General features: G+C 46.3%; 2 protein-coding genes across 5 annotated transcripts in view; one reads left to right on the forward strand and one right to left on the reverse strand.

Annotated features, from left to right (window-relative positions):
• Window positions 1-5,611, reverse strand: part of LOC113568071 (deleted in malignant brain tumors 1 protein) — a 6,987-nt gene extending 1,376 nt beyond the window's left edge. The window contains exons 1-13 of the mRNA XM_035533001.1: window positions 5,457-5,611; window positions 5,295-5,318; window positions 5,068-5,166; window positions 4,303-4,353; window positions 4,061-4,214; window positions 3,696-3,892; window positions 3,147-3,173; window positions 2,788-2,886; window positions 2,654-2,695; window positions 2,329-2,476; window positions 1,867-2,075; window positions 397-572; window positions 1-302 (exon numbers count right to left, since the gene is read on the reverse strand). The exon at window positions 1-302 is cut by the window's left edge and continues 90 nt beyond it. Coding sequence (XP_035388894.1) covers window positions 1-302; window positions 397-572; window positions 1,867-2,075; window positions 2,329-2,476; window positions 2,654-2,695; window positions 2,788-2,886; window positions 3,147-3,173; window positions 3,696-3,892; window positions 4,061-4,214; window positions 4,303-4,353; window positions 5,068-5,166; window positions 5,295-5,318; window positions 5,457-5,517 — 1,589 coding nt within the window. The 5' untranslated portion in view covers window positions 5,518-5,611. The remainder of the gene's footprint in view (window positions 303-396; window positions 573-1,866; window positions 2,076-2,328; window positions 2,477-2,653; window positions 2,696-2,787; window positions 2,887-3,146; window positions 3,174-3,695; window positions 3,893-4,060; window positions 4,215-4,302; window positions 4,354-5,067; window positions 5,167-5,294; window positions 5,319-5,456) is intronic.
• A 3,659-nt stretch (window positions 5,612-9,270) lies between these two features.
• plekha1a (pleckstrin homology domain containing, family A (phosphoinositide binding specific) member 1a) lies at window positions 9,271-24,311 on the forward strand. Of its 4 annotated transcripts, none has more exons than XM_026996244.2 (12): window positions 9,271-9,455; window positions 13,333-13,565; window positions 13,955-14,011; window positions 14,252-14,297; window positions 16,273-16,370; window positions 16,907-17,038; window positions 17,120-17,251; window positions 17,501-17,569; window positions 18,685-18,749; window positions 18,980-19,043; window positions 19,207-19,296; window positions 22,486-24,311. In XM_026996244.2, exons 2-12 carry the CDS (start codon window positions 13,425-13,427, stop codon window positions 22,792-22,794), a joined length of 1,203 nt encoding a protein of 400 aa, XP_026852045.1. In that variant the 5' UTR covers window positions 9,271-9,455; window positions 13,333-13,424; the 3' UTR covers window positions 22,795-24,311. The 4 variants fall into 4 exon arrangements, with proteins under 4 accessions (XP_026852045.1, XP_026852047.2, XP_026852046.1 ...); XM_026996246.2 differs by lacking the exon at window positions 9,271-9,455 and adding an exon at window positions 20,125-20,165 and having other exon boundaries at window positions 12,940-13,565; window positions 22,486-22,788; XM_026996245.2 differs by lacking the exon at window positions 9,271-9,455 and having other exon boundaries at window positions 12,940-13,565; window positions 17,123-17,251.
• Window positions 24,312-24,697: the final 386 nt, after the last annotated feature.

Genomic DNA, 24,697 nt, shown 5'->3' on the forward strand with positions numbered 1-24,697 from the left:
TGCCTGGTCAGCTGCACCTGCACGTACACATACTGGTTCAGCTGCACCACGTACGGGGACTCCAGGACGGGGTAGGAGAAGCTGCTGGACAGGTAGAAGCGCATGGTGGCGTTGAAGCGTCCCACGCCCGTGATGGTGCTGTTGGCCACCTCCTGGGCCTGGTACAGGTTCCCCACCGTGGTGTCCCGCTCCATGTGGCAGCTGACGTGCAGCAGGAAGTACTGCGTCTGCCGCGTGATCTCGCCAGACTGAGAGTGCGCCGCCCGCACATTGTTGGTGTAGACGACGTGCCCGTTGCTGATCTGAGACAGGAGAAAGGGGACCAGAAGGTCAGAGGAGGTTCGGGACAGTCCTGCTGTGCTGCCGGTGTTCGCCTGCCGCTTTGCGTTCCATTACCTCTTTGTTGGTCCCGCACATGTTCAGCGGGAAGCTGAAGGACACGTCGTAGCCGACGCTGGAGGGCATGCAGTGATGGTCGTCCAGGTAGAGATCCTGCCAGCTGAACCCCAGTGAGCTCAGGTATGACCTCTGGATCACGATGGTCATGTTGCCAGAAGAACAGTTGACGTGACCTGCACGACAAGAGCGGCTCGAGTGAACCCAGAGACACGCGGCAAGTCAGAGAACCTCGCGCACCCAAAAGAATCGAGACGTAATACGAGACAGCTACACACTGCTTTCCTTATTTCAAAATAGTTTGGCCTTGAATTGCTGGTGAAAGGTAATTACTAATATTAGTAGTCATATTAGTGAGACATGCACTCTAAATGCTGTTTTAAAAGATTTGTTAATCATATATTTTATTTATAATTCAAAATATATACACATTAGGTTCTGCGCTGATCTTACTCGTGCGTGAGGGGCAGTTGTAGGCTCTGTGCTGATCTTACTCGTGTGTGAGGGGCGGTTGTAGGCTCTGTGCTGATCTTACCTGTGTGTGAGGGGCAGTTGTAGGCTCTGCTGATCTTACTCTTGTGTGAGGGGCAGTTGTAGGCTCTGTGCTGATCTTACCTGTGTGTGAGGGGCAGTTGTAGGCTCTGCGCTGATCTTACCTGTGTGTGAGGGGCGGTTGTAGGCTCTGCGCTGATCTTACTCGTGTGTGAGGGGCGGTTGTAGGCTCTGTGCTGATCTTACTCGTGTGTGAGTGGCGGTTGTAGGCTCTGTGCTGATCTTACCCATGTGTGAGGGGCAGTTGTAGGCTCTGTGCTGATCTTACTCGTGTGTGAGGGGCGGTTGTAGGCTCTGTGCTGATCTTACTCGTGTGTGAGGGGCGGTTGTAGGCTCTGTGCTGATCTTACCCGTGTGTGAGGGGCAGTTGTAGGCTCTGTGCTGATCTTACTCGTGTGTGAGGGGCAGTTGTAGGCTCTGTGTTGATCTTACCCGTGTGTGAGGGGCAGTTGTAGGCTCTGTGCTGATCTTACTCGTGTGTGAGGGGCAGTTGTAGGCTCTGTGCTGATCTTACTCGTGTGTGAGGGACAGTTGTAGGCTCTGCGCTGATCTTCGTGTGTGAGGGGCAGTTGTAGGCTCTGTGCTGATCTTACCCGTGTGTGAGGGGCGGTTGTAGGCTCTGTGCTGATCTTACCCGTGTGTGAGGGGCAGTTGTAGGCTCTGTGCTGATCTTACCCGTGTGTGAGGGGCAGTTGTAGGCTCTGTGCTGATCTTACCCGTGTGTGAGGGGCAGTTGTAGGCTCTGTGCTGATCTTACCCGTGTGTGAGGGGCAGTTGTAGGCTCTGTGCTGATCTTACTCGTGTGTGAGGGGCAGTTGTAGGCTCTGCGCTGATCTTCGTGTGTGAGGGGCAGTTGTAGGCTCTGTGCTGATCTTACCCGTGTGTGAGGGGCAGTTGTAGGCTCTGTGCTGATCTTACCTAGGTTGGAGGGCAGGGAGCTGCTGAACAAGGCCTTGAAACCCCGGGCGACCACAGAAATGTCGCTCCTGAACAGCACAGTCATGTTTGAGGAGGAGGAGTGGAAGTTCTGCCGCGTGTCGTTGAAGCACATCGTTGCCAGCAGAGGGGAGTTGGTGGAGGGCCCATCGTACACACGCACGTAGTCACAGCTACAGCAGCGCTCCAGGCTATGCGCGCGCGAGCGCACACACACACACATCAATAATCTTAACGACCTGTCCTTACACTCTAAAGGTTCTGTCCTTGTGCTCCTGAATCTAAGGCTGCATTCAGACATTTGGAAGACCAGAATGTTCTGCAGTAACATGCAACACGTTTTCCTCCGTCACATACAGAACAATGTGACATTAAAGGTGCAAGTCAGACGTTTATCAGGAGCCATGATGTTAGCCCCTAGTAGTATTAAGAACGGTCACTCACTCAAGGTCTACAAAAGAGAGAAAGATCCGCTGTCCCGCTGGGGCAGACAGTTGCCATTCACAGTTGCTTCTGTCATGGTAATAGTTTGGGTAGAAGGGGCTGGTCAGGGACCCGGAGCCGGACAGACGACCCCCACAGCTTCTAGAATCTGCAAAAACCAAAATAGATTTTAAAGCTCAACACGAGACCCCAGTGGAGTTGAAACCCTCGGCTTGCTGCAGGTGAAGGTAATCTTACTGCACTGAGCTCTATTACTGCCTGAGACCTGCATTTGAGACTTCGGAGTATGTGGAGTATTTCCGTACTTGTAGCTGAGACGAGTTACCTGTTGTAATTTCAGGAATGTCTGTTGTGCTGTAACAGTAATCTGTGAGAGAGGAAATAGTAGAAGGTCAACATAACAGGTCGGCTTGGTCACCTCCATCCGTCAGTTCAGCTTAAAGCTCGCCCTTCTCTCACCGTAGTAGTCATGGCAACAGTTTCCGTTGTAAAGACATGAGCTGGAGCAGGAACAGCTGCTGAAGTAGTTGCCACAGTTCCACCTACAGGAGGGCAGCACTAATACAGAGAGAGCAGTATTATTGCCACCACCAACAGTAACTCCCACGGCACAGTTGTGGTATGACGGGCAGGCAAACTGCAGCAGTCCGATTCTCTGAACAAAGTTCTTATCATTATGCTAAGTGACGTGCATCTGTGAGCAGTGATCTCCACTGGGTAAATAATCACACTGAATCACATTTACATGACGAACGGAGTAAAAAAAAAATTAAAAGAGCTCTGCACATGTTCCGGAGAATTCCAAATCACAGATGTACCTGTGGGTGTCACGGGAGTGCTGGTGCCTATTAAACAAAAACACACAACAATGAGGAAACAACTCGAACAACAACAACTCATCAGCAGCAACATGAAACACAAACATTTCTGAGTTGATTTTATAGTTAATAAGAATATTTCCGCACTCGTTATGTGCAGGCGACGTTAGTATTCAACATTAGCACTCTTAAAATAGAAAACCGGAGAAGAAAGCACATTAAAAACATCTTGACACCTTCGTTAACCTAAATGACTTTTAAACTGAAGAATGAACAAGAGTGTATTGTGGTATGTTTAGCGAGAGACACATTGCTCCACAATGTCATTATATGCACATTCTGACATGTTATCATGTTGTATACACTGACGGTTATTACTCTGTATTATCGTATTTATGTGATTAAACATAAACATTTGTTCTTAAGCGTAGATCTAAAAAAAAAAATCACACATGAGTAAAATCATTTGAAAAAATCAATCGGAGGAGAGGAAGTGGTTCATTTCCTTGGACAGGGCTTGGTGCTATGTTTGTGGCGTTGTTGGCTCACCTACAAACAGCCAGTGGGCGCGGAAACCCCTCCCAGACACGCTGCTGTCACTGGAGAAAACCACAGTCAGCTGGTTCCTGCTGGAGCGGAATTCCTTCAGTTGGCTTCCGCACAGCTTTCCCAGTAAAGGGTAGGACGTTGACGGGCCATCGTAGACTTGAATGGCATCGTGTCTGCATGGTGGACTTCCCTCCACGCTTAAACATGGAACAAACAAAAACATTTAAAGAACATTAAAGAACAGCTGTTCTTTCTGATACCCAGTCAAACTCAGCTACGTAGTGGGATCAGTTAGAGGTGAAAGAGGGCCTACCTGACATTCCTGACATTACATGACACACCTGACATACCTGACAAATGCTTACCTCACAAAAGTGAATGTCAAGGATATAATCTTTGTCCCTGGACTCTGTATCCGCCATGAGCAGTGGGCGTAATTCGGGTAATTACTGGGGTACTGGGGACTCGCAAACTCACCACTCCACTGGGTAAAGTAACCACCACATGATCCAACTACACCTAAAACAAAGTAACACATTCTACACATATTCGAAACATATTCCAGTCAAAATACCTTCAGTCTTCAGTCTTACCAGAAGAAACCTACCCGATGGGGTTGGTGTTCCTCTGTTGTCTTCTGTTGTCTGATGGCAGTAAGCTGTGAGAGACAGCAGTGAGATGTCAGCATCTTATCTGAATTCATATTTCACCGTCTCTTCCTACCAACCTGAGATGTTCTATGACCATGGTCCCTCTTTGCCTGGTTAAAAGTTCTCTTTAAGCCATATACTTACTTTTTGTAAGCTCTGGATAGTTTTTTCAGAAAATCTTTAATCTTTAAAATCTTTAAAAAGTAAATTTAATTCATTGAAATCCTTGTTCTTTAAAATATATGTGCAGCTTTAGAAACAGAGGTTTACCCGACCCCAAAGTGAGGCCAGTTATCTATCTATGTGGTAAGCATAGATTATTTTAGCTTTATTCACAGACTTCCAAGCATTTAAATACATCTAAACATTAAACATTTTTATATATAATTACGATGGTGAGAAAGAAAATATAAGCATATAAGATTTCTGGAGAAAGAGGATGTCACAGACAGAAGTCCTTCATCACACACACACACACAATACCAAGGGCTGAGAAAAGAGCTGGAAAAGATGTGGGGGTAAAAGGCAACAGAAGTTCCCATGGTAACAGGAGCCCCCACACTGGGAGAACTGCAGCAGCAGATCCCAGGAACAATATCTGAGATCTCTGAGTAGAGGAGTGCAGTCGTGGGAGACCTCTGGGAGAGCACCCGAGCTTGAAGGAAAAAGAGACCGACCGGAGGAGGGCGAATAGGGAAATAATTTATATATATATGCCGTACCATTGAAATCCTGACAACAGTTTCCGTTGTACACACAGCCCGTGGTGCACGAACAGCTGCTAAGGTAAAATCCACAGTTCCCCCAGCAAGAATCATAGGCTAGCAGAGAGAGAGACATACACACACACACACACACACACACACACACTTCAGTACTGGTCTACACAGAGCAACTATAGGTCAGAGGTCAGTAAGAGGCAAGAGACTTCAGCCGTCGTGATGTATACCTGTTGTCCATGGCCACGATGTTGCTGAAATAGAAAGAACACACATGGTATGAACGCCACTGTGGCTCACACTCACTCCTAGTCTTGAGGAATCACTATTAATATTATTTTTATAGATTCTGACATGATCTGAAACTTGAATTGCAGGGGAAGGTAACTTGCCTGTAAAGGTGACTTCCACCAGGAGCGAGCCCAGGAGAGCTGATACGATGCCCAGCTTCATGTTTGTGTCGAATCTTGTGTCAAACCTTGAGGCTACATGGCTTATATACCCACACTAAGCGAGAAAAATTTCCTTATGGCCGTGCGGATCCTGGAATTCTCTGTAAATGAGTCACAGTGCATCAATAGTGTGGGAAAGACACTGCTGTATTATTTAATGTTCTCTGTCAATATTCATTAGCATTCATGTCTACACAACAGTAGACACAAACACAGAACCCAAGATATTGCATTTTTTTAAATAACTTAATTTGTGATTATTAGCACCATAGAGTGGCAGTATGAACAAGTTGGCTCTTAGTCATGAGGAAATAATAGTCAAATTCATTAGTTTGGTTTAATGTCAAAATAAAATTTGGTATACCCTATAAATATGCTTTGAAATTTCCCCATGTTGGCATATTTTACTCACATGAATATTTTTAAGTATGTTTATTTTAAAGCAAGATGAAAATACCAGAGAGACAAAACTCGTGAGTGGTTTAATGTTTTAAACAGTAGTAAAGTGAAGGAGGACATTGTGTAAGGTAGCAGACGTTTTTAAATGTGTGTACCTGCTGTGCCGAGAGCTCTGTTTGCTCAGGTGTGTATTACAGTGTATATTACGGTGAGTATTGTAATGCACACTTTTATAACCCATTACACACTGTCCGAGACGAGAACCTTCCCATGATTATTACAACTCCAGAGAAATCAAACATGTCGCTTTATAAGAGGATATAAAATATGTGACCCTTCATGCTGAATCACGCATACAACGAGATTGCACTGAGAAAACCAAACAGAATGTAATTCAGGAATGAATTACTGAGCAGGGCAGAGGGGCCAGTGTCCAGTGGGTCCGGTGTCCATGGGGGGCCAGTGTCCAGTGGGACCGGTGTCCATGGGGGGCCAGTGTCCAGTGGGACCGGTGTCCATGGGGGGCCAGTGTCCAGTGGGACCGGTGTCCATGGGGGGGCCAGTGTCCCGGGAGGGCTGCTGTCCTAATGTTCATGTTGATATTGCAAAAGGATATTTTGGTATTTACCATGTGTGGGGCTACTTTTTGACTTTGTGTATCCCTACACATTTTACACAAAGAGTATGTGTGTGGGGGGGGGGGGGGGGACAGGTAAGAGAATATCCTAAAACAGGCAGGCAATCCAATAAGGTAATCTATAAAAGATGAAAATAAAGACAGAATAAATTAACGATGAAAAGTAATAAAGTGCATTGTAGTTCTGAAAATGTCAATGTTTAAACTGAGCCAAAAGCCTAGCCAAATATGTTTAGATAGTATAGATTTAATAGCATGGAGTGTCGAAGCTCTCATAATATTCTCTGACAACTGCTTGCGTTTAAAAACAGCTAAATGCTACAAGTTTAGTCTTTACCTTGGTCAGGATTATCCGACTAGTCCCTAATGACCTAACACTCCTGTTTGGCTCATAACACTATAGCACATCAGACATGCCAGTCCTACAGCATTAAAGTGTGTAGACCTGTAGTAATACCTTGAAGTCGACTGGGTAATACAGCCCTACTGGTAATGTAAGGACTTAAGAATTGGGCTGATATTTCGCTCCTTGTGACAGCACTACCTACTGCATTTGAATCAACTGAAGCTGTGTAATCAATTCTCGTTTAAACTAAGTGAAATAGTTTTTTTTCCTAATCTGGGTGAAAGAAAACAAGGATCCGCCATTTCGCAAAAGCTGCTTTAGCAGTACGATTTTGTTACAAGCCACCATGCGGCAGAAGCTTAGACATGGTGGACGTTCATTTCTGACAGGAATCCTACAAGTTAGAAGATGATTATATGAGTAGTAAACACTATCACAAATTTGCTTATATCTAACTGTAAAAATGTGATTCATTTTAATGCAAACACACCACCCTTCCAAACTCAGTCACATCAGATAACTGGTGAATCAGTATGGACGGCTCAGTAACTTAAAGACGTGAGGACCCTCTTAATAAAGCAGAGCCAACAGCCACATAATATGAACTGTATAATATGAATTTGTATAACATTAACTGTATTATTACTATATATATATATATATATATATATATATATATATATATATATATATATATATATATAAACTATATAATGTGAACTGTATTATATGAACTGTATAAAAAACTGTATAAAATTGTATAAAAAAAACCTGTATATGAACTGTATAACATGAACTGTATTATATAAACTATATAATATTAACTATATAGGAACTATAACAGGAACTGTACTATATAAACCGCATAATGAACTGTATATGAACTGTATCACATGAACTGTATTATATGGATTGTATAACATGAACTGTATTATAAAAGCTATACAACATGAACTGTATATGAACTGTATAACAGGACCTGTATGATATGAACTGTATACTATTAACTGTATATGAACTGTATAACATGAAGTGTATTATATAAATTGTATAAGAGGAACCGTATATGAACTAAATAACATGAACTGTATTATATGAATTGTATAACATGAACTGTATTATATGAACTGTAGAACATGAACTGTATAATCAACTGTATTATATGAACCGTATAACATGAACTGTATTATATGAACTATGTAATATGAACTGTATAACAGGAACTGTATTATATGAACTATATAATATGAACTGTATATGAATTGTATAACAGGAACTGTATTATATGAATGGTATAACATGAACTGTATTATATAAACTATATAATATGAACTGCATATGAACTGTATAACATGAACTGTATAACATGAACTGTATTTTATGAACTGTATATGCACTGCATGACAGGAACTGTATTATATGAACTGTATAACTTGAACTGTATTATATTTATTGTATAATATGAACTGTATTATATAAACTACATAATATGAACTCTATATGAACTGTATAACATGAACTGCATTATATTAACAATATGAACTGTATAATATTAAACTGCATTATATAAACTGTATAGTATTAGCTGCATTTGAACTGTATAACATGAGCTGTATTATATGAACTGTAGAACATGAACTGTATTATATGGCTTCACCCTGTGATTAATGCTTTCAGAGGCATCCGAGGTTTCTTCTCTTTCCCCAAGCTGAACCATCAAATACCGCTATACCAGACATTTGTCAGGCATCATTTAAAGAAAATTACACATTTGAAGGAAAAAAAAAATAGAATACATGACATAAAACCACTTCCGTTTCTTAACCAATGCCGTGAGTTGACTGAAGTGAGCTAGGGCAACTAGCCTAGCTTAGCCTAGCCAACCTAGGTCAGGGTAGATAACGTAGCTAGCCTAGCCTAGCCTAGCCGACCTAGGCAGGGTAGATAACGTAGCTAGCCTAGCCTAGCCTAGCCAACCTAGGCAGGGTAGATAATGTAGCTAGCCTAGCCTAGCCTAGCCAACCTAGGTCAGGGTAGATAACGTAGCTAGCCTAGCCTAGCCTAGCCGACCTAGGCAGGGTAGATAACGTAGCTAGCCTAGCCTAGCCTAGCCAACCTAGGCAGGGTAGATAATGTAGCTAGCCTAGCCTAGCCTAGCCAACCTAGGTCAGGGTAGATAACGTAGCTAGCCTAGCCTAGCCGACCCAGGGGGCAGGGTAGATAAAGTAGCTAGCCTAGCCTAGCCTAGCCAACCTAGGTCAGGGTAGATAACGTAGCTAGCCTAGCCTAGGCGACCCAAGGGGAAGGGTAGATAAAGTAGCTAGCCTAGCCTAGCCTAGTGTACATAACGTATCTAGCCTAGCCTAGCCTAGCCGTCCTAGGGCGGTGAAGTTAGACTCGAGGAGAGCTAAATTCTGGGGCTTCACTTTAAACCAGCACGGAAATCTCGAGTGCGTTGATGAACCCGGCCGTCGTCTTTCCTACCTGAATATCTGTAGATATCTGAGCGCTGGCGAGCCCTTAGCGTACTCCATCCAGCAGAAGACATACTACTCGGGTGAGATTTTCCAGTTAGTCTTCGTTTCCAGTACCGAGCTAAAGTTGTTCAGACAGCTAGCTTAGCTGAAAACGCTGACATATCCAGTGTTGGCAAGTTTCCTTTTCTGCCAAACACTTGTTGCTTGAATATTTTTGCTTGAACCTGAATACAACAAATCTCGGTTTTGTCTAGCGTTAGCTAACATGTTCGTATGTTTATGTCCTTTCTCTAGATCATGATCATTGTAGCTACCCAGTGTATCTAACTTCAAATGTTGGCAAGATAGCGATTTCTGGGTTAGGGTTAATATCTAGGACTAGGGTTATATCTAGGGCTAGGGTTAATATCTAGGGTTATATTAAGGGTTAGGGTTAATATATAGGGTTAGGCTTATATCTAGCTATCTAACTTGAATAAGTAGTCGTTTAATCTTCACTTTTGCTGGGTAGCTAGAATACAAAAATATCTCGCCATGCGTGAGATTCACAGATTGAGTGTTTTAAGGCTTCCTCGGGCTTTTCTCGCTGAACTTCAGTGCTGTTACAAGATTGTTCAGTGATCGTATGGTGTGTTGTCACTGCGTGCTGTTAGGATTATTATGCCCGAGCTGTGGGCCATCGCTCTGCTATCAGAGACTTAACACAAGCGTACATTAGTTGTCTTGTCTTAACACAAACTCGCCCACCGCTCCAGATGCTTATATAGTAGTCTATGTCTGCTTTGTGTTCAGATTGGATCACCTACGTTGACTTTACCTCGGTAGTTGGTTATTGCAGTTTTGAGCCACGGTGTCTATTAAAGAGCTTAATCTGACACATCCAGCATTTATTACGAAGGGCTTGTAGTTTATGGAATACAGTAGAGCACTTCTCATACCCATAACCACCGCAGAGAAAGCCATCCAGCTGAACTGGAAATCAAGAAACAGCATTAACATTACTCGCTGAAAAAAAAGTGTCCTTCCTAACACCTGCCCGTATCAATAGAACAATGACAAGAATACAAGATAATATTTTTATTAGCAGGGGTCAGTGTGGGTCGATGCTCATCTCACTCTGATCTCATTGCTCATATGTTTGTTTGTTTTTTGGGGGGGGGGGGGGGGGGGGGGAATTGTATGTTCTTGACAACTTGATAGTCACATGAATCAAGCCAGGAGCCATTTTGAGTCAGAACTGTTATTAATTCTTGTTAAAATGCAGTCAGATGACCCTTTTCTCATACAGGTGGCCGTCAGACCGCAGAGATGTGTTCTTTGGTTCTTGGACTGAGCCTGGAATATCTTGTTTGATGAACAGTGCCATTATTGTACCGTTTGAGCTTGAGATATGATAGATGTTGGTGCCTGTTTCTACATGATGCCTCGGTACATGTTTTCAGTGCATTCCCCCACATTCATAAGATGGTGCTTGAGTGTTTGTTTGTCTGTAACAAGCAGGGTTTAAATTATGGATGTCTGAATCCCTGTAACGGAGATCCAAAGTGCAGCTCATATGTATCGACCTGTGTGTCCACATAAATGTTTTCAATGTAATAATAAAGGCACAAATAAATCCCTCGTTGGCACTCAGACTCTGAGATTGTTAAAATGAGGTTAAGGAAGTGAAATGGTACATTTTGTACTGTCATAACTTTCCAATTACAGATTTTATCTGATGCTGTTGAACTGTAAATATTCTAGCTGTCCAGTTATCTATTACACTCTGAGCCTGAACAAATAAGAGCCAAGATTAATTACTGAACCTCCGTTACCTATCAGGAAATAATCTTTACATGCACACTTGTTGATTAGTCAGCCCTAACGTTGAATTTGACGTTTCTAAAGCCAGTATTGTGTTCTGCACGAGACTGTCAGAGAGGAAGTTGCATTCAGCTTGATGGCTGAATAAATGAATTTCAGTGAAATAACCCAGTTCAAACAGGTCGACATGCAGAGAGCGTCTGGTAAGATGTGGAGAACCTCTGTTTTTCACAGTTTTCACCAGTGAGTGGATGTTACTAGGAAGTGCAGGTGATGGGTTTAGTAGTACTGTTCCATCTGTCTGTCCTCATCTCTCTGCAGGTCCAGTGGGCTGTGAAGGGTTTGAGTTTTCAGTGGCTTGTGGTTTTTGCTCTGCTCTGTAATTTGTTTCTTGGGATGTCACCCCAGCTAAACAGCAAGTCCCTTTGTGTCAACGTAGGAGGCTGAGTGTGAAGAAACGTAGATGATCCAGAATAGGACAAGGCCAGGGAGACGCGAGTAGGACAAGACCAGACTTGTCTGGTGGTCTCCCAGCTTCAGACGGAGAGTGGTGGGATGAGAGGATGAGGCTGTGGGCAGGTATTGGAGGGAGGAGTTAACATCTGTCTGGTTCACAAACCAGACAGATCGCACGGTTCTCAGCCGCCCAACATTCATACAAGTTCATCATGATAAGTGCTAAGATTGAGAGATAGATAGATAGATAGATAGATAGATAGATAGATAGATAGATAGATAGATAGATAGATAGATAGATAGATAGATAGATAGATAGATAGATAGATAGATAGATCTCAATCAATTTTTTATTTCCCCCCCCCCCCCCCCCCCCCCCCCCCCCTGTACATTTTTTTTTTATATGTTGGATTCATCAGCTGCTTGGATGTTACTGAACAGGGTCAGGTTATAATGTTTATATTATTCTCTCTAGACTAGCCTGGTTACAAGATAGGAACAAGCCTTTGGTATAATTCACTATAAAACAAGTATACAAGTAAAGAATATGTCATAAAGATATGCTACTTTGTATGTGTTTTTGCTTAAATTGTGAAAAAGTTCACATCCCCTTGCTTGGTATTAAAATAACTGTAAATCTGTAATCTATAAAATAACTAATCTTATGGCTGTGCTACAGGTGATTAGCACTTCATTAAGTAATTGGTGTCGGTAATCAGACAATTACTTAAGTGATTTAAACAGTGTTCTATAATGACCAAAGAATCGATATCAGATGGACCAGGCACCGTGTTATAGACTACATGAACATCAGCATTTAAGACGTTTTAGGGCGTTTTTACCCAGCTCGGCCTGACAGTGGTTTCCAAAAAACGTGGCCAATGAGAAACCTTTTTCCGCACACCTGATCGTGGTCTCTCATTTTGACGCACTGCTTCAGTCGTTGAGGACCTGCTCCCTGGTCCGTTTTAGCTCCTAATACCCAGGTGCTGTATGAAGACTCCGTCAGGTGTGCCGGGTAAATCTCAGTCCGATCCTGTGCAGATGGTTACAGCTGCAGGGCTTAGTCTCCACTTGGCAGATAAATTCACTTCCTCCACGTTCTGGTTGGGGCACTCTGCGTTCTTTCCAGTGTCGCAAGGCTGAGCTGTTGCCTGACCCCAGAACACAAGGGCCAGCTCTGTGCTTCAGAGCTCTGTGCAGCCTTTGATGGGGTGACTCATGGCGAGCCTTGTTCTCTCTCCGGCCGAGGACACACCAGGCCTTGTTTGGGTCACAAGCTTCGTCTGGTGATTTCTTTATGCTTCGCCGTTAACGTCTCTGTCTCGTGCACAGAGCAGAATGAAGAGCAGTGTCTTCTCTTGGACAGCAGAGCAGGCTGAGACACTGCTCACACTCTCCATCGATTGACTTTAGCACTTTGTTACTGATTTTACGTGATTTTTTGACCTATCCGGTTATTTAGTGCTGTGGTTCCTCTTTGTCGGTTGATTCAGTGCGTCAGCGATGTCTGATTGTTTGACTCTGTTGCTCAACTCTGATGTCGAGTAAATGCTGGTGTCGTGCTGATCGTTAACCCTGTATTCTGTTATCTTATCGCTGTTGAGTGACAGCGCTACGTTTCCGATTGACACATGGAATGAAGTGGGGCAGAACTGAGAACAGTATTCCTGTTCCTCCTGGTGTTTTGTTATGCAGGCGTCTCCGGACGTGCCCGTCTGTCTGTCTGTCCGTCCTGCTGCGGCCGTGGGCTGGTGTAGACGGAGGGGGGATGAGTAGGGGGCAGAGCCATGCCTTACGTGGATCGACACAACCGCGTCTGTGGCTTCCTGGACATCGAGGAGCTGGAGAACAGTGGCCGGTTCCTGCGCCGGTACTTCCTGCTGGACACACAGCAGGGCAGCCTGGTGTGGTACATGGACAACCCGCAGGTGAGAACCACACGCCTGTCTCACGCCTCACACCTGTCTCACGCCTCACACCTGTCTCACGTCTCACACCTGTCTCACGTCTCACACCTGTCTCACGCCTCACGCCTGTATCACACCTCACGCATACCTCACACCTGTATCACACCTCACACCTGCACTGAACCTCTCACCTGCAACACACCTGTGTGTGTGTGTGTGTGTGTGTGTGTGTGTGTGTGTGTGTGTGTGTGTACATTTAAAATAAAATGAATTGTGTTGTTACATTGCTAATCTGTGCTTAATTTCCTTTAAGTGAGTTCTCATGTTTGTTTATTTTAGCTGTAATATCGCTTCATCTTAGCTAGTTATTCTCGTGGTTGGTAATTCTTGTGATCTGGGTTTTCTTTCAGAATCTGCCTGTAGGGACTGAATGTGTGGGCTCACTGAAACTCACCTACATTTCCAAAGTAAGTTTTACTTTAGGGTTGTACATGTTTTAGCAGCACTGCAGTTCATTTACTGAATGTATTCAAAAAGACATGTTAAAGTATAAGAACTCTGTATAAGAACTTTGTCTGTGAACATTGCAGCATAGCAGAGTTACTAGTTAATTTATCCTTAATGCCCTTTAGTTAGGAACAATGAAGCTGAGGTGTGTTACTGTAGTGCACAGCTCAGTTACGCCTTCTCTCCATGTTACTCCGCAGGTCAGTGATGCTACCAAGCAACGACCAAAAGCAGAGTTCTGCTTCGGTGTGTGTTGACTTCCTAAACACTCCGTAAGAAATAACCACTGTTTATACTTCCAGAGGACAGCGCGACACGGAACGTTATTTTCCACTGAGCAGTGAATAGTGATGATATTAACACGCCTTGTCTGACTCACCTCGGCCTGCTCGGAAGTTTAGTTTACTTTCAGACCTTTCATAAATATCAGAGTTTTACCCAGAGTGAATTTCATTAAAACGACGGTTTCTCATTATTTTCCTTCAGAGAAGTGTGTGTCAGTAACACTTCATGCAGCTATTTGTGTGTAGATGCAGTGACTAGTTTGTTCAATAAGTGTGCGGGACTGTGTGTAGATACAATGACTGGTCTGTTCAGTAAGTGTGCGGGACTGTGTGTAGATACAATGACTGGTCTGTTCAGTAAGTGTGCGGGACTGTGTGTAGATGCAGTGACTGGTCTGTTCAGTAAGTGTGCGGGACTGTGTGTAGATGCAGTGACTGGTCTGTTCAGTAAGTGTGCGGGACTGTGTGTAGATGCAGTGACTGGTCTGTTCAGTAAGTGTGCGGGACTGTGTGTAGATGCAGTGACTGGTCTGTTCAGTAAGTGTGCGGGACTGTGTGTAGATACAGTGACTGGTCTGTTCAGTAAGTGTGTGGGACTGTGTGTAGATACAATGACTGGTCTGTTCAGTAAGTGTGCGGGACTGTGTGTAGATACAGTGACTGGTCTGTTCAGTAAGTGTGCGGGACTGTGTGTAGATGCAGTGACTGGTCTGTTCAGTAAGTGCGGGACTGTGTGTAGATGCAGTGACTGGTCTGTTCAGTAAGTGTGTGGGACTGTGTAGATGCAGTGACTGGTCTGTTCAGTAAGTGTGTGGGACTGTGTAGATGCAGTGACTGGTCTGTTCAGTAAGTGTGTGGGACTGTGTAGATGCAGTGACTGGTCTGTTCAGTAAGTGTGTGGGACTGTGTGTAGATGCAGTGACTGGTCTGTTCAGTAAGTGTGTGGGACTGTGTGTAGATGCAGTGACTGGTCTGTTCAGTAAGTGTGTGGGACTGTGTAGATGCAGTGACTGGTCTGTTCAGTAAGTGTGTGGGACTGTGTGTAGATGCAGTGACTGGTCTGTTCAGTAAGTGTGTGGGACTGTGTGTAGATGCAGTGACTGGTCTGTTCAGTAAGTGTGCGGGACTGTGTGTAGATGCAGTGACTGGTCTGTTCAGTAAGTGTGTGGGACTGTGTGTAGATGCAGTGACTGGTCTGTTCAGTAAGTGTGTGGGACTGTGTGTAGATGCAGTGACTGGTCTGTTCAGTAAGTGTGCGGGACTGTGTGTAGATGCAGTGACTGGTCTGTTCAGTAAGTGTGTGGGACTGTGTGTAGATGCAGTGACTGGTCTGTTCAGTAAGTGTGTGGGACTGTGTGTAGATGCAGTGACTGGTCTGTTCAGTAAGTGTGTGGGACTGTGTGTAGATACAGTGACTGGTCTGTTCAGTAAGTGTGTGGGACTGTGTAGATGCAGTGACTGATGTGTCATCACATGGCCAGCAAGGAGTGAGTGGAACGACTCTGGTGTCCTCTATGTATGCGCGCGCACGTGTGTGTGTGTGTGTGTGTGTGTGTGTGTGTGTGTGTGTGTGTGTGTGTGTGTGTGTGTGTGTGTTTGTGTGTGTGTGTGTGTGTGTGTGCGCGCGCTGACCTTGTGTGCAGATACCTACACCCGTGGTTCACATTTTGCAGACATTTCTCACGTCTGAACTATTTAAGGTTAAACCGAATCTTTCATTAACTGATAACATCAGTGTATTGGGTAAATAAACATCACCCCCGAACACCAGGCAAAAGACACACACACACACACACACACACACACACACACATTCTGGGTCGGGTGTTAAATTTGGAGACTAGCATGGCAATGAACATTTGATTCATGACAACACACTTCACCTCTACTCATTTATACACTCATTCTCTCTCTCTCTCTCCTCTCTCTCTCTCTAGTCATTAATGCAGGAATGAGGAAGTTCTTCTTACAGGCTAATGACCGGCAGGACCTTGTAGAGTGGGTCAACGCACTCAACAACGCCACTAAAATAACTGTAAGAGTTTCTGAATTCCGGGTGTGTGTGTGTGTGTCTGTTACTGTGCACAATTTGCCACACAATTTACCCACAAGATCACTTCTGACTGGACGTTAGAATATTCACCAGAACGTTCTCGACCCAGCTGTGACACTGATGTGGTGGTACTGTTGTAGCAGGCAGTACTGTGGAGGAACCATGGCAACGGACATGATGAGATGTGGCAGTACCGTGTGAACGGGTACAGCGTTGTTGGGGGAGTTGTACACTGTCACAGCTATTAGTGTGTGCACATGCCGATGTGAGCAGCTTTGTCCACACCGGGCAGAGAGCGACTGTAGTGTTTCACAGACTGAGGACTTTAGGTACACCTGTTTACCAACACCGCTTTAATAGGAAGCTGTTGTTTCGTTCATAATTACTGTATGAAGGGATATTTCTCCTTCTCTCTCCTACACTGTCTGTCCCACGCTGTCCTACACCTGTGACTCATTTGCCTGCTGACAGTTGCAAGTTCTCTCTCTCTCTCTCTCTCTCTCTCTCTCTCTCTCAAGGTGCCCAAGTCATCCGATGTGGTCCATAGTTCTCAGTGTCAGAGGGCAGTGTCCGATATTCAAGGCAGCAAAAAGCAAGTCTCCTACCGTACAGACATCATAGGGGGAGTGCCTATCATCACACGCACACAGGTATCACACACACACACACACACACACACACACACACACACACACACACGCGCGCTTCCTTACACTTCTGCTGCCCTTTAGCAGGAAGGGGATGACGGACAGACAGCCAGCAAAGAGAAGGAGGCATTGAGACGCCCCCATGGTCCCCTGTGCCGAGCCGCCCAGGAACAGGGCGTGATCAAGGCAGGCTACTGTGTGAAACAGGGCGCTGTGGTGAGTACTACCCGCTGTCCGGGGGGCGCCGTGGTGGGGACCTTGTGATCCGGGGAACCTGTGCGGGGCCTGCGATGTGGGGACGGCCTGGAGCCGTGCTGTTCAGGGGACCGTGATGTGGAGCCCAGTGTTGGGGTGTGTGTATATGTATGAAGGCGTATGTTCTCTGTGTATGTGTGATTGTAGGATGGTCAGAAGGTAATTCTGTTGTATATATGTAATATTTTCTTTGTCTCTGTGTTGTATCAGATGAAAACGTGGAAAAGAAGATACTTCCTTCTGGACGAGAACTCGATCAGCTACTTTAAATCTGACCTTGTGAGTGCCACTCCGTGTCCTTTGCTGCGTTGGGAGTCAGTATCCGTGTCCTTTGCTGCGTTGGGAGTCAGTATCCGTGTCCTTTGCTGCGCTGGGAGTCAGTATCCGTGTCCTTTGCTGCGCTGGGAGTCAGTATCCGTGTCCTTTGCTGCGCTGGGAGTCAGTATCCGTGTCCTTTGCTGCGTTGGGAGTCAGTATCCGTGTCCTTTGCTGCGTTGGGAGTCAGTATCCGTGTCCTTTGCTGCGTTGGGACTCAGTATCCGTGTCCTTTGCTGCGTTGGGACTCAGTATCCGTGTCCTTTGCTGCGTTGGGACTCAGTATCCGTGTCCTTTGCTGCGTTGGGACTCAGTATCCGTGTCCTTTGCTGCGTTGGGACTCAGTATCCGTGTCCTTTGCTGCGTTGGGACTCAGTATCCGTGTCCTTTGCTGCGTTGGGACTCAGTATCCGTGTCCTTTGCTGCGTTGGGACTCAGTATCCGTGTCCTTTGCTGCGCTGGGAGTCAGTATCCGTGTCCTTTGCTGCGCTGGGAGTCAGTATCCGTGTCCTTTGCTGCGTTGGGAGTCAGTATCCGTGTACTTTGCTGCGTTGGGAGTCAGTATCCGTGTCCTTTGCTGCGTTGGGAGTCAGTATCCGTGTCCTTTGCTGCGTTGGGAGTCAGTATCCGTGTCCTTTGCTGCGTTGGGAGTCAGTATCCGTGTCCTTTGCTGCGTTGGGAGTCAGTATCCGTGTCCTTTGCTGCGTTGGGAGTCAGTATCCGTGTCCTTTGCTGCGTTGGGAGTCAGTATCCGTGTCCTTTGCTGCGCTGGGAGTCAGTATCCGTGTCCTTTGCTGCGCTGGGAGTCAGTATCCGTGTCCTTTGCTGCGCTGGGAGTCAGTATCCGTGTCCTTTGCTGCGCTGGGAGTCAGTATCCGTGTCCTTTGCTGCGCTGGGAGTCAGTATCCGTGTCCTTTGCTGCGCTGGGAGTCAGTATCCGTGTCCTTTGCTGCGCTGGGAGTCAGTATCCGTGTCCTTTGCTGCGCTGGGAGTCAGTATCCGTGTCCTTTGCTGCGCTGGGAGTCAGTATCCATGTTTGGTCTCTGACGCTCTTTCTCGCTCGCTCTCTGTCTGTACAGGAGAAGGAGCCCCTGCGAATGATCCCCCTTAAAGAGGTTCATAAAGCCCAGGAATGTAAACACAGGTGTGTCCTCACACCTCCACGCCGCCTGTGTCGCCACACCTCAACTAGACTACAGATTCTTAATACACACATATCTGCATTCTAGCAGACTAATAGTCACTACATTAATACACACAGAAATAATGGGTTAATACACTTACCAGAGCAGTTACCAGAGCGGTTATCAGTTTCTTATTTGAGTGGTGGTTTGAAAATATACAGTGGCCTTTTTCACTTTTGTTTTATTGCAGTGATATTTTGATGCGAGACAACCTCTTTGAAGTTGTCACCACATCAAGAACATTTTATGTACAGGTGAGGACTCTTAAATTTGATCAATGAAAATGTGATCCAAACATTTCTATACTATTGGTTTTCTTACTTCTGGAGATGTGCGGTCATTCTAGTTTTAAAGATTCCGTGTAAAATAATCTGTCTTTGTTGCGTTTCTCTCGGCCTCTCGTGCTGTCGTGTCCAGGCGGACAGTCCTGAAGACATGCACAGCTGGATTAAAGCCATCTCAGGGGCCATAGTGGCTCAGAGGGGCCCTGGGAGAGCTACTGCACCTGTATGTACACACACACACTCTCACACGCACACGCATGACTTCACATAAACACACACGCGCGCACACGCGCATGAGCTCACGCACTCTCTCTCACAAATTTGCGTACGCACACACGAACGCTTGTGCATACACACATGCGTGTGCACACAAACACGCGCACACGCATACACACTCTTGCATGTGTGCTGCACACATGCATGCACACACACACACGCACGCATGTGCGTGCACACACATGCACACACGCAAGCACGCGCACACACACATGCATGCACACACATCCCAAGTTTGAAATCTCAATTCTCTGGTCATGAAATTGAACTCTGGATTAGTGTGTTAGTGTATTAGCCCATTAGCCCATTATTTCAGTGTGTATTAATGTAGAGATTTATAATCTACTAGAATGCAGATAGTGTGACACAGTGTGGGGGACACCCAGACGTTGTAGGGGTGTGGGGTGGGGGCGTCCGTCCACTAGGGAAGGTTCTTATTCAACACTGAGGCACATTTTAGTGCAGATAAAGGACTCTTTACTGGGGCCATTTATCACTCTCCGTAACACTGGCCTACTCATTTGCTCTCTACCACACACACACACACACACACACACACACACACACACACACACACACACGCGCGCGCGCACGGCTTAATGTCCAGCTGACTGCAGTGTTGGGTTCGGGAGTCACAGATCTCAGTATTCTGAATATATCATACTACGTTTGAGAACACCCACTTCTCTCTAGATGTCACACTATCTCCCACTCACTCACACACACACTCGCTCTCTCATGTCCTCTAATGTGGCCGTGCGCTGTGTTGTTGCAGATGTATCAGGTCAGAAGACATTCAAGTCCATGTATTCACAGGTACATGCCATATGTCACTCGAGGCAGCACGTATGTGAGCTCCGCCCTCTTTAGCCCCTCCCCCTCGGGCCACTTTTTGCTTAGATAAGCAATTCACAGGCATGCCCGCGCGCACACACACACAGACACACACACACACCATACACTATAATGCTCATCTCATGCTGACATTTAAGAAATAACCAAATAACACATGTAATACACAAACACTACAGTTACAGGTGTTGGAGCAGTATTAGCATGACCAGTGTCACACAAACACTTGCTTAACCTGCTTTGCTGGACAGCGGCACCAACACACCTCCACTACCCCTCAGCTTTGGGTCTCCTCTCCTCTGCTTTTGTCTCGGCTGCCAAGTGGCTTCTCAACCAGTTTTTACATTTTAATTATTAATAGTTCATTTGAGTGTAGTTAATGATTTAAGATGTTACAGTTTCCTCCTGCCACACCACTGCATTCCCGTTATCCAGACTCCATTACCCCATTTATTATCCAGTCTCCGCCCACTCCTCCACATATCCAGTCTCCGCTCCCCAGTTAACCAGTCTCCGCCCCCAGTTAACCAGTCTCCGCCCCCCAGTTATCCAGTCTCCGCCCACTCCCCACCGTTATCCAGTCTCCGCCCACTCCCCACCGTTATCCAGTCTCCGCCCACTCCCCCCCAGTTATCCAGTCTCCGCTCCCCAGTTAACCAGTCTCCGCCCCCCAGTTATCCAGTCTCCTCCACGTTATCCAGTCTCCGCCCACTCCCCACCGTTATCCAGTCTCCGCCCACTCCTCCACCGTTATCCAGTCTCCGCCCACTCCTCCACCGTTATCCAGTCTCCGCCCACTCCTCCACCGTTATCCAGTCTCCGCCCACTCCTCCACCGTTATCCAGTCTCCGCCCACTCCTCCACCGTTATCCAGTCTCCGCCCACTCCCCACCGTTATCCAGTCTCCGCCCACTCCCCCCCAGTTATCCAGTCTCCGCTCCCCAGTTATCCAGTCTCCGCTCCCCAGTTATCCAATCTCCTCCACGTTATCCAGTCTCCGCCCACTCCCCCCCAGTGATCCAGTCTCCGCTCGCTCCCCAGTTATCCAGTCTCCGCTCCCCAGTTATCCAATCTCCTCCACATTATCCAGTCTCCACCCACTCCCCCCCCGTTATCCAGTCTCCGCCCACTCCCCCCCGTTATCCAGTCTCCGCCCACTCCCCCCGTTATCCAGTCTCCGCCCCCTCCCCCGTTATCCAGTCTCCGCCCCCTCCCCCGTTATCCAGTCTCCGCCCACTCCCCCCGTTATCCAGTCTCCGCCCACTCCCCCCCAGTTATCCAGTCTCCGCTCCCCAGTTATCCAGTCTCCGCCCCCCAGTTATCCAATCTCCTCCACGTTATCCAGTCTCCGCCCACTCCCCCCCGTTATCCAGTCTCCGCCCACTCCCCCCCAGTTAACCAGTCTCCGCCCCCCAGTTATCCAATCTCCTCCACGTTATCCAGTCTCCGCCCACTCCCCACCGTTATCCAGTCTCCGCCCACTCCCCACCGTTATCCAGTCTCCGCCCACTCCCCACCGTTATCCAGTCTCCGCCCACTCCCCCCCCGTTATCCAGTCTCCGCCCACTCCCCCCGTTATCCAGTCTCCGCCCACTCCCCCCCGTTATCCGGTCTCTGTGGCCCCTCTCGCAGCACTTTAAAGATGCAGTGACGTGGTATGTGGGACTGTAAGCACCTCAGAGACCAGAAGGAACCCTCACAAATGGACCCCGCATGCCGGCGCTCCGTAAACGTCTCCCCGATGGACCGAGACGTGTGTCCTCTTGTGCCTTGCCTGTTGCTTTTGCTGGACTAACGAACCTGTTTTTATGTTTGTCAATAACTTGTTTATGCAGGTAAACCTACGGCACACACTGGTTTACGCAGTCTCCTGTATGTTAATAACTCATTAAGTCGTGGACGCACATTTTCACAAACCGTTGTGCTCAGAAACTTGCTTTTTCTTAACTGGTGTGTTTACAAACAACCTTGAATCGGGTTACTTTTGCCTCTCGGCCAATGTCCTGATGTCGTGACGTCCTGTCTCTGCCCGGTTTGTCCAGTAAGGGCGGTTGCCGTGCCAGGCGGTCACTGTTGGACTGGGCACTGCTGCCTGAAGCTGCCCCCCTCGCCTGCCCAGACCTAAAACTCCTCTGCTGCTGACCATCTTCTTGCTGCTGTCTCATCCCGTTGTGCTCAGAAACAAGATTCTTGAGTTCGATGTGATGTGTCTCTGATGTAGCCGTGGCAAAGCGTACGTGGTGAGACGAGCTCACTGATTTGAGACGATCTTTTCTCTCTCCAGGAACATGGCGTTGGCTCCTCCTCATTCTACTACACACACTCGTTTGGCTCTGCCCCCTGGAAGACCAGCCCCGCCTTGCCAGCCTACCCAGAATGCCGTGGTGCCACGCGGCCTTGCGTGGGACAGCGAGCACTTCATGAGTCTACTGCCGTTGCCCCGGCAACATGCCCGCCTGTCACTGCAAGAGACCCACCTCTCCAAGTGACTCACGAGTCTCCATGGCGACGCCGCAGCAGTTTTGGTATGCATGACGCCCCTCCCCCGTCTCCTGACTTGGACGATGTGGAGCTACCAGTTAGTGAGGTCTGACTTCTGAACTTTAACCATTCACACTGAGACGACCCCTGACAGTGGAGGAATGCATCAAAAAGGAAGAAATGGGATGAGAAGTGTCCTGGATGTCTCCGCAGAGTGGACACAGAAGACGTCCTGATGATGGCAGAAACGAAGACAGAAGAGTAGACAGCGAGCCTGCCCTGAAATGCGGGACCAAAACAACTAGACGTCTGAGGGGAGGGTTTATTGGGTGGATGTGGGTGTGGGTGTGGGTGTGGGCGTGGTATGTGATTAAAAAAATAATAATAATAATTCAAAGTGGGCCCATGACTATGGGCGTATTTTCTGTTTTTATGCGATGACTGTGCTAACCACTAGAGGGCGGTCTACTAACCACTGCGAGTCTCACAATCTGCACAAGGTACCCTGGTAGTGTAGTTCCTGATTCAGTCCGTTATTCTGGGTAATATGCGGACAGGAAGAAGGTTGTTTGCGGGGAGGGAGGGAGTGGCTACAAACCCGTTCCCTCACAGTGAGACATGATTGAGACGTTCCACGTCAGGTTTCTGAAAGGCAGGACATTATCTTTCTCAGGAGGTGCTCGTGATTGTGTGGAGTTTGGTGGCACTACACTAGAAACATTACCGTGTTACTTACACTGTAAAGTTTATGGAGTTTTCACACACTACTAGAGACAGAACCACTTTTATTGTTTCACCATGCATTTAACACTGTACACCAGGCTGGCTAACGTCTGGTAACACACTCACTAAACCTGGAAACACTGATGAGTTGGTCAGGTTAGCTCATCAAGCTGGGAGATGCCAGACCACTGAACTCTGTGTCCCTGGTCCCTGGTTTATATGGCATGTCTCAAACTGTTTTGTGTTTTGAGTGTTTTTAACATTGTAAATTTTTGCCCTACTCAACCCATGTGACTCAAAACCTGTAATGTACTGTGTGCTACTGTTCCTATCTCAGATCAGACCACACCTGAGTCTTCACACTTATGAAAACATTTTTCTAATTCATTTTACGGAGCTCCTTATGGGTCACTCCTGGGCCTTGTCTTAGAAAGACGATTAGTTTGGGAGAATCTTTTAGCGATGCGATGACCGCTACAACACGCGGTCCTTTTGATTAGAGGTACTCAGCTCCTGTCCTGTGGACAAACCGTCAGCGTTCTGTGCTTATCTACACACCTGCACACGTCCTGGAGGTCTCACGCAGCTGACGTGCAGGTGACCCACTGGCTGAGGGGGTGTGTCGACTAGACGTAGACTAGACCCAGGACTAGAGAGTGAAATTGGGGCCCAGACATCTCACGAGGAGCCAGAGTACCTGTGTCTCTTTCTAATTTTAACTTTTTTGCGTTTTGTTTGGTGATTGTAACAGTTAATATCTCATATTTTTGTATTATTTATTATGTGAAAACATTGAAGGAATAAACTGAACTTTAATTTACTGTGTTTAGTTTTTGTGAAGTGTACATAAGTGTTCATTTGTTACATACATGTCAGGGTTTTTCTTTTTAGTGGTTGATAAAAAAAAAAAAAAGACAAATGACTAAAATTGACAAATTGCAGTGTTTGTTGCCCACTTCATCAAACTACTGACTTCAGCACTTCAGCACTCAGCACCTCCGAAGCCACGGTAGTCTTTAATAGTTTAACAGTTGACAAAAACAATAAAGCTAAAAAGTGCTCGTTCATAAATTTTTCCTTTCTAAGTTTCATTTCCATTCATTTTAATTTGGGTTCATATAAAACTCACTGAATACGTACTGTAATAATGCCCTCTACAGGCGAAGAGATGTAACTACAGTTCACCTGTCGACCAGGCTCCCGACACCACGCAACGTTGCATGGCTGTTCAGAATGTCATCCCCTCTAGATTTATTATTCACAGCAAATTAAGGAAATGTTCAGTAATGTAC

The sequence above is a fragment of the Electrophorus electricus genome, chromosome 13 (assembly GCF_013358815.1).
Source record: "Electrophorus electricus isolate fEleEle1 chromosome 13, fEleEle1.pri, whole genome shotgun sequence".
Lineage (NCBI taxonomy): Eukaryota > Metazoa > Chordata > Actinopteri > Gymnotiformes > Gymnotidae > Electrophorus > Electrophorus electricus.